At 46.9% G+C, this 13,526-nt stretch overlaps 1 protein-coding gene across 4 annotated transcripts in view; it reads left to right on the plus strand.

Annotated features, from left to right (window-relative positions):
- Positions 1–5,915: 5,915 nt before the first annotated feature.
- The window catches only part of LOC119401923 (GTPase-activating Rap/Ran-GAP domain-like protein 3), a 594,089-nt gene continuing 586,478 nt past the window's right edge, over positions 5,916–13,526 (plus strand). For all 4 annotated transcript variants that reach the window (XM_037668951.2, XM_037668957.2, XM_049417628.1 and 1 more), the window contains exon 1: positions 5,916–6,382. In XM_037668951.2, coding sequence (XP_037524879.1) covers positions 6,120–6,382 — 263 coding nt within the window. In that variant the 5' untranslated portion in view covers positions 5,916–6,119. The remainder of the gene's footprint in view (positions 6,383–13,526) is intronic.

Below are 13,526 nucleotides of genomic sequence, written 5' to 3' on the forward strand. Positions count from 1 at the left end.
TTTATCCAGTTTCTACCTGCGTTACGAGTGGGAGCGTGCAGGCGGCAGCGTTTTAGTGAGTGAGCCACATTTGCTAGTCCTCTTTTCACAGAAGATAACGCTTCAAATTCACCCTGTCACACTGTGCGATAACCTGGGTTAACCTTCGGGACCGTTCCAGGTTGTCGCACAGCACGTTGTCACGTTTCTTCGTCGATGTGAGAAAACACGACATGTCGCCGCCGCCGAACCATCGTTGTCAGAGTCGTCATGTTCGCGCTTTTGTCTCCGCATACAGACTGACGTCACACACACAATCCGTCGCTTTACGTAAAGTCGTCGGCCAATCCAGTGACTCTGAAAAGAAGTAAGACTTTGATCTGGACGAGTTGGTTCATAGGAGCAGCAGGAAGGCACAACGCGACTGGACCTTGAAGAACGCACACCACACACGAGCGCTCGTGTGTGGCGTGTGTTTTTCGTCCCTCGTCTCAGTCGCGCTGTGCTTTCCTATTCCCATTTCTGGGAAGAACCCTAACCGAATGTGGACATACAGCTGACGGCGCAATGCTTCGCATGACATTGATTCTCATAGTTCGCGGGATCTGTATAATTTTACTGGTATTTTATTACTTTCTTTTCCTGCGCACGTTGTGTCACAGCCATAGGGCTGCAGAAGCAATTGGTGGCATCTCCCGTGTGTTTTAGAGTAGAACTGCTGCGATACGAAAGCAGTGCTGCTGTCTGGAATTTATATTGTCGCAGGTGCCATAAACTATTTCAGGATAATTTAACAAATACATATAGACAACTGCTGTGCCGGCGAAAAATTGTTCCCTTGTGCATAATGCACAGGGGCCGAATTCACAGAAATCCCTCTTCCGTAAGGGCGTTTTCCCATTCCTCAGCCGGCTTCGTTAATGAATGTCCCGCCTCGTGATCGACTGAAATATTCTCTTACGAAAATTTTTAACGCAAAACGTTTTTGTGGATGCGGGCCCAGATTCTCAACTCGAACTTGCGCCACTAATGACTTGTGCGCGTTCAGAACCGAGGCTAGCTTTTATATTTGAAAGGAGTGTCGTCGATCGTGAGCGATAGGTGAGTGCCAGTAAGCAACAACCCACTATGCCTTCTCATTTGAATGCGGGTCGAGAAGCCGAAGCAGAGTGCCGGGACATAGCGAAAACAAATTAGAAGATGGCATCATAACTAAAACACTGGTCCATTCAACGGAAATATTTATATATGAAAGTCAACGCGCTTGATCACGCGAATCGACTGGGAGCGCGCCATTAATTTCTTTCAGTACGTACCTTGAGGGAATTCAAATCGCATGGTTCACATAACTCAGTACGAACACCTGGGGTACCTTTTAATGACTGCACTCCTCTGTCTGAAAGCATCTATATTGGGAGTCCGCCTCAATTTGCAACGCAGGTGAATTGTTGCCGAACGCTTGTCAGAGCGCTGAGAACGCCGGAAATTAACATCGACGAACAACTTCCGAAAGCACCACGGCAATGCATCCACAGACGTACGCACAATTTGCAGCAGTACTTGGTCTGTCCTTCTTGATTCTAATTAATATGCGCGTAATGATTAGCTAGACACAACCAGCATCGACCTGAACGGCAGAAATATTTTGTGTAGTGTGACTGACGTTCAGATCGATCTCGAACGTGCTCTCGTTTCATATTGAAAGCGACTGCGATCACTTTCAGTTTGAGACTGGGCCTTCGTGGACGAAAATGACGGGTTGGCGCGCTACTCCAGATGATCGGTAAAAGTATCACGTACACAGTGGTCGTGCATTCCACAGGCATAGCTGCACTCACTCTGCTTATATAAACTCATTAAGGTCCGCGATAAAAAAAAAATTGTTGGAAGCGCATTCCTCGCACACAGTGTCAAGAAGCGGAAACAACCAGCTGAGAGTACCCGATAGCACGCATTTGAATGTAGTCCGAAGTACTCCAGAGTACTTTGAACCGAGCAACTGAAGACACCATTAGGAGCAAGTACTTCGCCTGTGTAGTCGAATACGTGAAGTGCCCATCAGAATCTTTTCATCTCAGTGATTCTTGGGCATAACTAGAGGAGAGACTGATATAGTGTTCTAAATGCATTGCGGCTGCATTTACTGTGCGGTAAAATTAACCACGACCTGCGATAATTTATACGAACACGTGATTCCTCTGAACAATGTTTTAAATTTTTTATAGGTAATGCATTAAGTAAAGTCATTTTTATTTTTTTGCATTCAAAACGATGAAAACTCTTATGTGCCTGCTCAAGTGACTGAACTCATTACGTGAACTTTGTAATTTCCGGACAATGTATTTCACTCAAGATTTCACTTCGGGCAGAAAAATGTTTCTTTCTAATCGGCCCAATATGAACCTGCAGTGTTGCAGGTACGCATCGTAGGTTATCGCGTTTTTTTTTTACGCACGTCAATGCCACGTTCCATGGCGAGGATGCAGTACCGAGTTTCTCTCCGTAACGTAAGTTTGCTTTTCCGCACGTAGCCCACTATTGCCGAGAAGAGCGCTTTGCCGCCAGTGGCGAATTTGAAGGTGGCAGACGTCGGCTTTTTGGGGACAATGAGGTGATACACATTCTTACGGTGAAGAAAAAAAGAACTCATTTCGTACCCACGTAACTGTCTGACTAGTTTTGCTCGCCTATTCAGTAAAACGCGATCTCCTAACCTACTTGGAGAAAGAAAGGAGGTGCTCTTTCAACCACTCTACCTTAGCGCTCATCTGATTCGCCCCGCAGTTCACGACAGTCTATCTTCGAGCTACGCTCGGAAGCACATTATTTTGCATACGAAAAATACATTCGGTATCATGGTATACGAAAAAAAAAAGAAACCTCTTCGAAGCTGCTGTTTTCTCGAGGTCTCAACATAAGGGATGTTTCTACCAAAACCAAGTAGTATTCAAAAAGGAGGTTTCCGAGGAAAAAAGGAAAATTTCTCCAGAAGCGGACTGTAAGGTGCGGCGGACATCAATAGAAGCGAAAATCGTACGAATTAATAGTTTGACTAAAAGCTACTAACTAACATTTAAAATTAATTGCGTTACCGCAAATATAGCAATTGAAGAATTGTCAAACGAGTGTCAGGTGGTGTAGCCGGTTTGTTCGCAGGGAGTATTCACTTTAAACAAATTTTCATGACGTCACAAGTTTTCATTCGTTCACTGAGTGTGCGAAGAAGTACTACACGTGCGTTCCAGTTGCTATAGTACTTCAATGCGCAAGACGGCGGTTTGTTTAAAGTGTAATAGGAAGGACGGCGAATTTTTATCGCTGGTGTGATAGCGCGTATCTCAAAATCCGCGCTGCCCTCAGATTTCATTCGAAGTATACATGCTAGAACTCGTCAATAGCGATATGTACCGTAAAGCGGGTAATTAGGAAGTTAATTAGTCATTCTTAGATAACTATGTACTTACGTGATTTTAACATCGTCCTGCGCATCTGGCAGTTTACTTTTGAATAATTCTTTTCAGTTCGGGAACACTACATTTAAAGATTTCTTAATATCGTCGTAGAAAGCGCTGGTGCAACAAGATTCGGGAACAACAGCGAACGCTTCTTCGTAGCCAATGTGAAGAGCTGATATCGAATAACTCAAGAAACTTAACATTTTGGTAAGAAGTGGAAGCGTCTTGTTTCACATTGGGCGATGAACAAATTCTGCGCACTAGCTTTGTTTAAAGAGTAGCTCTGCACAATCGGACGCGGGTTACTATTTGGAGCGCCGAATACACAGCTCGTTCCTTAATATGTGCTCGTTTTTTCGTGGCGCACGTATTGTGCACTTTGCACCATTAGTGCATGCAAGACCCCGTAACAGAAAAGTGGGCAGCATTTAAGGCAAAGAGATAATTTTCAGCCGGCTTCTTTAATTTTTCCGCTATTATTTTATTCCCGCGATTAGGTGCAAAAAAATATTGCAGAAAAGTTTGAATATTCTGTATCAGTTTTAGAAACCGTATCGCGGAAATGAAAAAAAAAATATAATGAGAGCCAAGGAAGAAATTCCTGACAAAGCCGTACTTATTATTACTACGGAGGTTTCAGAACGGGGCATCAGCCGCATGCAAGAATAGGTCAGCGTAAACTTAGCAGTCTTTTTGGGCGCGTGATCTGGGTTGTGTCAAATGTCCAAAATATGAGAGAAGAGTGGGCGCACTCCGTGCATTTGACCACCTGCAGGAATAATTTGACAAAAGTCAGGACGGCGAGGTCGATAGCACGAAACCACAGACTCCGCAGTTACCAAGTGCCGCAACTGTTGCAATGCTCGAGTGTTGCGCCGTTCCACCTATATACTACAAGAAAGGGCACATGCCCTCGCTCGGTTATGCTTCTTTCACGTACAACTTCCAGAGCATATTGCAAATCTCTTTCTTAACTTCCAGAGCAATAGCTGCATTTAAGTCGAGAGAGACGTTTCTAAACGTTATTGCATTATTGATTCATAAACGCTGAGGCACAGATGTATGCTGATAGATATATCTCCACAGTCTAAACGTCTTACATTTCCAGTCAAAAGCCAGAGCAGCGATACATGTACTATCGAACGGGAATTAAACTCTAACGGTATCTACTTGTACCTGCTTACCTCGCTTAATTTTGTACAGATGAATAAGTCATGTCAGACCGAACGCGAGAGCGTTGAGAATATATTCCGGCGGGGATCATAAGTATGTGAAACAGGGGCGTAGCCAAGGGGGGGGGGGGGTTGGGGGGGTTGAAACCCCCCCGAAATTTTTCAGTTTTGCTTGCGTATATAGGCACGCACACATACAAACGCACGCACGAACATACATAAAGTATGGTTGAACCCCCCCCCCCCCGAAAAAAATTTCTGGCTACGCCCCTGATGTGAAATTAAAGAGTATATTCGTAGGCTAATTATACCTCGCGTTGGATTATGAGTGTACACGTAGAAGAATAATGTAATAGATTTGATTTTCATTCTAATGCCAACGATTGCCTGTATGTTGCCATATATGCATGGTCAGCACAACAAATAAAGGGGTGCATTATAAGTGTTGCTATATATATATATATATATATATATATATATATATATATATATATATATATATATATATATATATATATATATATATATATATGAAGGAAAGCTATGATTTTTCAAGGGCTCGTTTATCTTTGTTAGACACAATATTAATGAGAACTAACAGACAATAACGCCAAGGAAAGAAGGCGTTATTGTCTGTTAGTTCTCATATATATATATATATATATATATATATATATATATATATATATATATATATATATATATATATATATATATATATATATATTGGGAGCTGCCAAGTACCACCCACATTTAGAGCTTTCAACTGAGAGCGCTGTATACTCGAGGCGATGGCTCCGTAAAGCTTTGGATATAAAGAAGAGTCGGCAAGGTGGCACGAGTGAGCAAGCTGCTCGTACGTGACGTACTCCCATTTGGGGGAATCAATCTCCGTCTTTCTTTCCTGCTGACGCCCCTATCAACAAGTATGCCGGTTCTTTTTAAAAAATGTGTTAGTGCGTTTCCTTCCTTTTTTTTTTTATTTGGCCGTCTTCATCTCAGACTTCTAAGGATCCAAATGGAGCGTTCACGGAATGGCAAGCCAAGCACGTGAGCAGCCAATGCCTGCCACCTCGTGCACCGCGCGGTGCCTCGTATAGAGTCCAATGGAGAGACGCTCCAGATTTCCGCCGCCGGCGACTGCCGTGGCGAGGAGGAGAGGTGATGCCGCCCATCCTGGAACGTTTTGTCGCGGGGCGCACGGGCGCATGCGCCGCGGCTCCGGTAGGCGGGGGCGGGTACATGACGCCTGGCGCACGTGACGGGCGGCGCGGCTACGCGTCACTTTTCGAAACGCGCAGACGGCGTATCCGCGCGCCGTGCGACTGTAGTCCTCGACGTGCGCGGCCGTGGGCCGAGTGGCGCGCGCCGGCTGAGCCTGCGCTTTAGGAAACATCGAAGCGTGGAGATCCGTTCTCTGGACTCCGGGAGGTAGCTCCGATAGGTGGGGGGGTGGGGGTGGGCGGGTTGGTCCCGGGTCCCGTCGCGGTAGGATCTCGCGTGAGCCGCGGTTATGCTGCGTCGCTACCAGGGGGCCGGTGGTTCAGCGTTGGACCTGGCCGAGCTGCAGCGTGAAGAAATTATGGGCGCCGCGCCGTGCTCGTCGCAGGACAATCCGGACAGCACCAACAAGGAGAGCCGGCTGCGGCGCGTGTTCACCGCGCACGTGCGCCGCCAGAGTAAGAAGCCGCGCCACGGCGGCTTTTCGCTCAACAACATGCTCAAGGAGCCGCTGCGCCTCGTCAACTCCGTGCCACTCAACTTCGACTTCGGCAGGTGAGAAACGTGCAGCCGGCAGATAAGTGGATGTTTTGACAGGCAGGCTAGCGTTGTTTGCGTCAACAGTGCCTGTTTCAACGTAGCGTTGTACACACCTCTTCAGGAACGTTCACTAATTTGTGACCGTTTCCTCACTTTGACTGGTTATGGCGAGAATGTCGTTTATATCTATAGTAGCCGTGGGCAGGATGACGTGCTTATGTTCACGTATTGTAATAATGGAAACAATTACTGCATGTTTTTGCATTCGTGATGTATGCACCAGACAACTCAGAAAAGTAAGCGTCAAAGCTAAAGTAGTTGTCATTCTGTTTGAATACGGTAGTATACATCTATTATTTCCTTTAGGCATGTGGAGCGCACGCTTTTAATAGATGCGGCAGTGAAGTTAAATCAATTTATTATGCTTCTGTGCCGCCTCACGCGTGGTCGAAAAAATAAAGCCGCATGCGCCGTGTCCTTTTGTGCGGGCGTTACTGTGACTTTTCTCTCTCAGTCTTTCGTCGAGAGTAATAAGAGAGCGCACATTTTACGGAGCTCACGAAAACGCGGACGCAGTTAAGCGATCGAGAGTGCTGCGAACGACAAACGCTCGGTTGAACGAACCTTGAAAGAGTTGTTGACTTGGACAGTCTGAAGTCGACACAAACATACTGCGCATGACTATAGGCACGAAAGTAAACATGCAAGTGTTGTCGCAGTCGTCTGACCAATACACTGCTAGCGAGTGTTTGTTCGTTCGCGTACCTCTCGTTTATGCAAGCACTCAAAGGGAATGAAATCAAGTTACAGCGACCCGTGTGGCACTTTGCACGAGCTGCCTACATTCACCAACGTCTTCAGGTTCCAAGGATGGAGTAACGTTAGTAGTTAGCCTCAAACTCGACAATCAGTCTGCCATATTAACGTCAGCTATTGACCTTCTTGCGTAACGCTCAGCAACCTATGATCTCGAAAGCTTCCTGAGCCCTCGTTTGGAAAGTTGCGCTTCCTCGTGAGAGCGAAGTTCTCTGCCGGCCCAAACGAAAACTTAAAAGCAAGAAAGCAGGGGCGTAGCCAGAAATTTTTTTCGGGGGGGGGGGGGGGGGGGGAGGGTTCAACCATACTTTATGTATGTGTGCGTGCCTATATACGCAAGCAAAACTGAAAAATTTCGGGGGGGGGGGGGGGGTTCGAACCCCCCAACACCCCCCCCCCCTTGGCTACGCCCCTGCAAGAAAGGCATGATGGAAATTCTAAATAGCAGAAAACTTCCTCAACAACGCCATGTATTTAAAAAAAAATGCAATCCATGCATGGCGCTGTGATGCAGCCCGACCTTTCATCGCATGGGAGTATCGGAGGAGCCATCCGGTATGGCCCGTACACCGACAAATGGAGGTTTGTGCGTACCATTGTAATAAATGTGCTATGCGACTTGCCGCACCTGCTAGCGCGCCCTATACCTGCTCAGAGGCCGAGATTTTGAGATTGTGGGTTCAATAGCAACGACGGCTGCCTCCTGATTTGGGGCGGAATGCAAGAACACTCGTGGACCGATATTTGCGTGCATGTTAAAGAGCCCCCACTTCGACGTCCCTCATAGTGACATCTATAATGCTGGTGTATATATATATATATATATATATATATATATATATATATATATATATATATCAAGAAAAATAGACGCTGAATCCGAAGAAATATCAAAAATTGAACATACACACGTCTAAGCAACAAAACAATTTACTAACATTGCGGGACCGGCGGCCTTCATCAGAGTAAATTCGGTTGCCCGACACCTTCCTTTTAAAGGTAGGAACGTCGGGGGAAGGTGCTTCTGGATGCACATACAACCTTTCGGGCGGTTGTCGACGACACTACACGTGCTGTACACCATTGCACAGACACTTTCTCGCCGCACAAGCCAAGGAGAACGATTGTGTATGCGCTGTGCGCAGCATTGTAGGCTCTCGCGGTGTCGAAAAAGGCGCCGCTCCCCCACCCGAGGGATTGTCGTAGTCGTGTGCAATACTACTGTAAAACCACTTTACGAGTCCATAGCAAGCAGTGGTCCAATATACTCGTAGTACTTCGCACAACCGTGGAATGCAATATTGCTGGCATGCAATTATACTCATAACGCGGTACCTCGAGCAGCTTTCTTTTTCTTTTTTAGTCGTTTTGCTTAGAGAACTCCATTCTTTCGATCCCCAGTGTGCACCATGCACTTATTGAATATCCCCGTGGTATTCTTCCATGCGATAAATTAGTGCATACAGGTGGGCAGTGATCCTCCCTTACGGTTACTAATACTAGACTGGCTCGGCGCATTAATGTTACACAGAGAGCACCGGAGCAGAACAACCAACTCCTGGATTTAAGACTGGCTGTAGTATAGTTCAACTCAATGTTCTAACGTTTTCGTGTCCTTCACTTTATCAAAGCGCCAAAATGCCACGTGATGATGTTCGACGATCGATTTGCTGAACAAGATCTCATCGTTTGCTGCAGTAGGCTGGTTGAGTCGCCGCCTTAAAAGGCGAAAAGAACAGAACCTTAATATCTTCCTGGCCATATTGAAGACGGTTTGTAGGAATGGTTTCAGCAATTGGGGAAACTTGCTCAGTAGTTCAAAAGCTTTGCACAGGTTACGGTAATTTGGACGGATGCCATGTTGGCGGGTGACATGGGATCTGTACCTTTTTCTCACGACAGCTAACTGCGCAGCAACTTGCTACAACTGCTGTCAAGAGTTCTCGGTAAATAGTTCTAAGTAAATAATGCCCTTTCCCATGTTGCCATGTTGCGTTGTGTTTTATGTATAAATGCTGCAATATGCTTCAACGGAAGGAGGAGGAGGAGGAAGAAGAAGGACAGGCAACAAGACGCGCGTCTGGTTTGCTATTCTACGCTGGGGGAAGGTATGAAAAGGAAGAATTAGCGAGCACGCGTGATTTTTTTATTGATCAAAACTTTATTACTCCCAGAAGAAAGGAACCGATTCGGATTCGTGCGAAATATAACAACACCCCAGGTCGAAAAAAAAAAAAAGGCTTGTATCTCGACAGTTTTAGAGAGCTTATGCGTTAGCGGAATCTGATTTGTGAATGTACACTGACGGATGCGGAACCTCAGGCCTTTCACGTTCCACTGTAAAATCGATATATGTCTGACCTCCTCGCAAAATTACGTTACTAGACGTTCTATGCAGAGCGCTGAACAAACTAGACGACATACCGTTTACAGAAGAGAAGATCCTCGTAGCGTGGCCCTGCGCGTCGCAGGCCAGCAAAGAGACGCGGGTATTGATACAGTTTTTTTTTAATCGACCGGGTTAAGCGATCGCTTGTAGGCGTGTAATGGACAGGCGCACATGTACCCTGATAGTACCTTCTTCCCTCTTATTTATTTCTTTTAATCCCTTCCCCCCAGTGTAGGGTAGCAAACAGGACGCGCGTCTGGTTGACCTCCTTGCCTTTCCTTCCTCCTCCTAGGCGAGCCGTGGTTTCTACTGAAGGTTTGGAGGTACTGGATTTAAAGTGAACAGTACCTGTTGTGCACACTGAGCTGAGGGTGATTTTTGCTGGCCGATGAAGGCGCGTATGGTATCTAAGAGTGATCAAAGCACTACGATAATTTTTTGTCCTTATCAGACAGCCTGCCAGTCAGAAGTTAAGAGATCAAAGTTGCCGATGGGCTCCGTGAACTTTCATGCGGCTGTGACCGCGGTAACGTAGGCCAAGCTGCGAAAGTGGCAACCGTGCTTTTCTTGATGTTCTGAGGCCGAATTCACAAAACTTCTCTTTCGTAAGTGTGTTTTCCCATTGGTCAGCTGGCTCCACTAATGAGATGTCCTAGATCTTGATTGGCTGAAGTATTATCTCTAAAGACAATTTTTAGCGCAAGACGTTTTTGTGAGTACGGGCCCTGGTTTGTATCGGCCGTCACCCATATGGCCAGCAAACGGGGTGGAAAAGTCGGCCGTCGCAGGTACTCTGCAGAGGGTGAGCCACTGGCTTTAACGAACGTCGGTGGCGATGACGCCGCTTTCTGACGGTTTTAGCAGCCTCCCAATGAGATGAACGTTCACTCGCCATTTGTTACAAGACAGCTATTTCCCTTCTAAGGTTCGGGCACAAAGAAATTTCATCTAACAAAAACAAAGCTTTATTTCGTTTCGAAACGTCCATGTTCCTAAAGAAAAATAGCGGGGAATAAACGTCTTTATTTCACATGGAGGAGTTGCTGACTCCATTTCATAGCTGAGCAGCGGACAAGGCGGTTGTCGATTGGGTTAAATTGAACAACACAAATATTAGAACCCATTTTTGAACGCAAAAACCACCTAACAACAGCGAGTTTAAGGCACACAAAAGCCGTTAACAAAGCAAAAAAAAAGAAAGAACTGGGAACAAAGGATATTTGAGGAAGCAATGGGTGCATCTTGGTTGCAGGATGTTTTAGCAGTACTGTCGGCTAAAACGCGCGCGTCCGCTGCGAAATTGAAAGTGATCAAAGCAGCGATAAGCATTCATAAAACACCCAGCGCCTGCCGAAACAGTCTAATGATTTATATACTACAGCCCCTTCTCCCGGTGCAGCATGGTCCATATGGAAGGAAAAAAAAGAAAACGCAAGCTGCTCTCGTTAGCTGACCCTCCTCTTTTTGGGAAACGTTGGGAGGCAGGAAGCTCACGGAAATCTGTTTCTTCATCCCTTTCGCTTGAGCCCACGTTGGTACAACTTGTACAAGGCCTTCTAATAATTACAGCGTGGTCCTAACAAGCGCGCATCAAAGGCGGTGGGAGCGACCAGTCGGCGTGCCTATAATGCGCGGCACTCAGCGTCCAGGCGCGTAAGCTGCCACACGTTTGTGACGTCACATGCGAGGATTGAAGGTACTGCGTACCGGCTCGCCGAAAGCTCTCGTGCTCGCAGGGACTTGATTCGAGTTGCAGCATAAAAGGCATAATATATAGAGTAAGCTGCAGGTCACGTGTAGTTTTGTGCATGTCCGACAAACTGTTGGCTTCTAGCTAATTTTTAAAATTTTTTTATTGCGACATAGACTCGCCCTGAAGGCATAATATTTTGTGTGTACAATTCATCTTTGCACATCTGTTTTTCCAAACCAGACGCTTTAAGATGGAAAGAATGACAAAGCTGATAAACGAGAAGGATTTAAAAAAACATGGCTGATCCCTCCGACATGGGAATCGGTATAACACGAAAGTGAAACGTGTCTTCACAGAAGTAGTGCTTATTATGTAGTGATATATGAGAGTTTTTACAATGTCTATTCGTGTTTGGCAGCTATAGCACCGTTTGACGTTGATGCACCCATGTTGACAGCATGTCTCTATCGCGACGACTAGCACCCATGATCATGATTAAACCCTTGTGTTTAGCTGACGGTGTGAACATATATTTGGACACAGCGAATCGTGAATCCCGCGTGAGGATGATATCAACAAGCTCATAATCAACACTGGTACCCGGTATGCACTTCTTCAAAGCGTCGTCAATTAAGGAGAGAAACGGCACGGTGTGCGCTTTCTAGTAATGGGTAGCCGACGCCTGTGCTCCTGCATACATAACACACACTGCGCTTCAGCAACACGGGAGGTAGAGGTTCGTAGCATGAGCCGCAAACGCGTGCGTCCCGCTGGCCTCTGTCTCGCAGGCGCTGCTCTCGCTCCACCAAGGCACGACATTCGCCCGTCGAAATCGCGTCCTTTCTGCAACGCACATTGCAGCAGTTTTGTTAGTCGGTGCTCTCGCAATCGAAGCAGTCGGCGGCGGAGAAATCCCGTTGGTGCAAGTGGAAGCTGCACTACTCCGATGAGCCGACGCACGCTAATACGAAGCCAAAGGCGAAGAACGTAGCTGCGTGAAGGGTGCCTCGGCGACGCCAGCGCGGCCAGCGTACCTCGCTGGTATCGAGACGCTTTAACCATGACCTCCGATATCGCGCGCATCTCGGAGTAAGCGCTAGTAAGTGTCGAGCGTGAAGCATTACTTCTTTTCACATCTCACAGACGGCGGCACCGCCCCGCTCCGCCCGCCGCGAAAGATAATGTGTGAAAGATATGAGGCGCGTTTGCGCGGTGTCTTGAACCTGCCGTGTTAGCTTAGTAGTAGGGCGTCGGGCGCTTGCCGTCGCGGCCGCAAGGTCGTGGGTTCGATTCCCAGCGGGGTATCTTTCTCGTGGTTTTTTTCTTTCTCACTTGTTGGCGTCCATTTTATCAACGTTATATCCGTGACGGATGTACTTGGTGGATCCCGGCATAAAACACTTTCGTGTTAACAAAGTCCCAGGCGCCACTATAGCGATACTGACATTGTCCGCTGTACAAAACAACTTTTCTGACATCCCCTTCACATTAGTCGTCACCTCTGCTCATTTGGTGAGGAGGTTGCGTCGATATGTAACGAATTACCTCGCGGATGGCTACAATCTCTGCCGCCGTCGATGTTGTTCGGTGGTCCAGACGGAAGCGTTCACTGGTCTTCAAACTTGGTATAACGAATGCCGCTGTTGACGCAGTGGGTAACACAGACCCACTGCGGACTATATTTTGTGACCGTAAACCAGCACTCCAAGTGATAGATTCAGCACTTAAACGAGGGCCTTATTCCATACTTGCTCACGAAGTGGCCGAATTACACGATGTCGCCCTGAAAACTGGCCATCGTATCATGTGTCAGTGGGTTCCAGGGCACTGCGGTCTGCAGGGCAATGAGCAAGCCGATGCGGAGGCAAAGATGGCCCATGATAACGCCAGAGTACTAGCTATCCCCTTTTCCCGACCGGATACTAACACCGTAGTGTACACACTCCTGAGTGAGACTACAGCAGCATATTGGTCTTTACCAAGCCATCGTCACCGCCGGCTTCACGAACTTGACCCAAATATGAGTGTTAGAATCCCACCAACCATGAAAAGGTGTATTACAAGCTTATTTCACCGACTACGACTAGGTGTGGCATTCACTCGCCGTTACCAACACCTTATCGGCCGTGCCGACAGTCCCAATTGCGAGATGTGTGGCACTCCTGAGACTATCGAACACCTCCTGTGCGTCTGCCCACGATACCTCACGCAAAGAAATTCAATGGCGGCCGTCTTGTTGCCATCGAAGCAACAAGTTTCAG

The sequence above is a fragment of the Rhipicephalus sanguineus genome, chromosome 1 (genome assembly GCF_013339695.2).
Source record: "Rhipicephalus sanguineus isolate Rsan-2018 chromosome 1, BIME_Rsan_1.4, whole genome shotgun sequence".
Taxonomy (NCBI): Eukaryota; Metazoa; Arthropoda; class Arachnida; order Ixodida; family Ixodidae; genus Rhipicephalus; species Rhipicephalus sanguineus.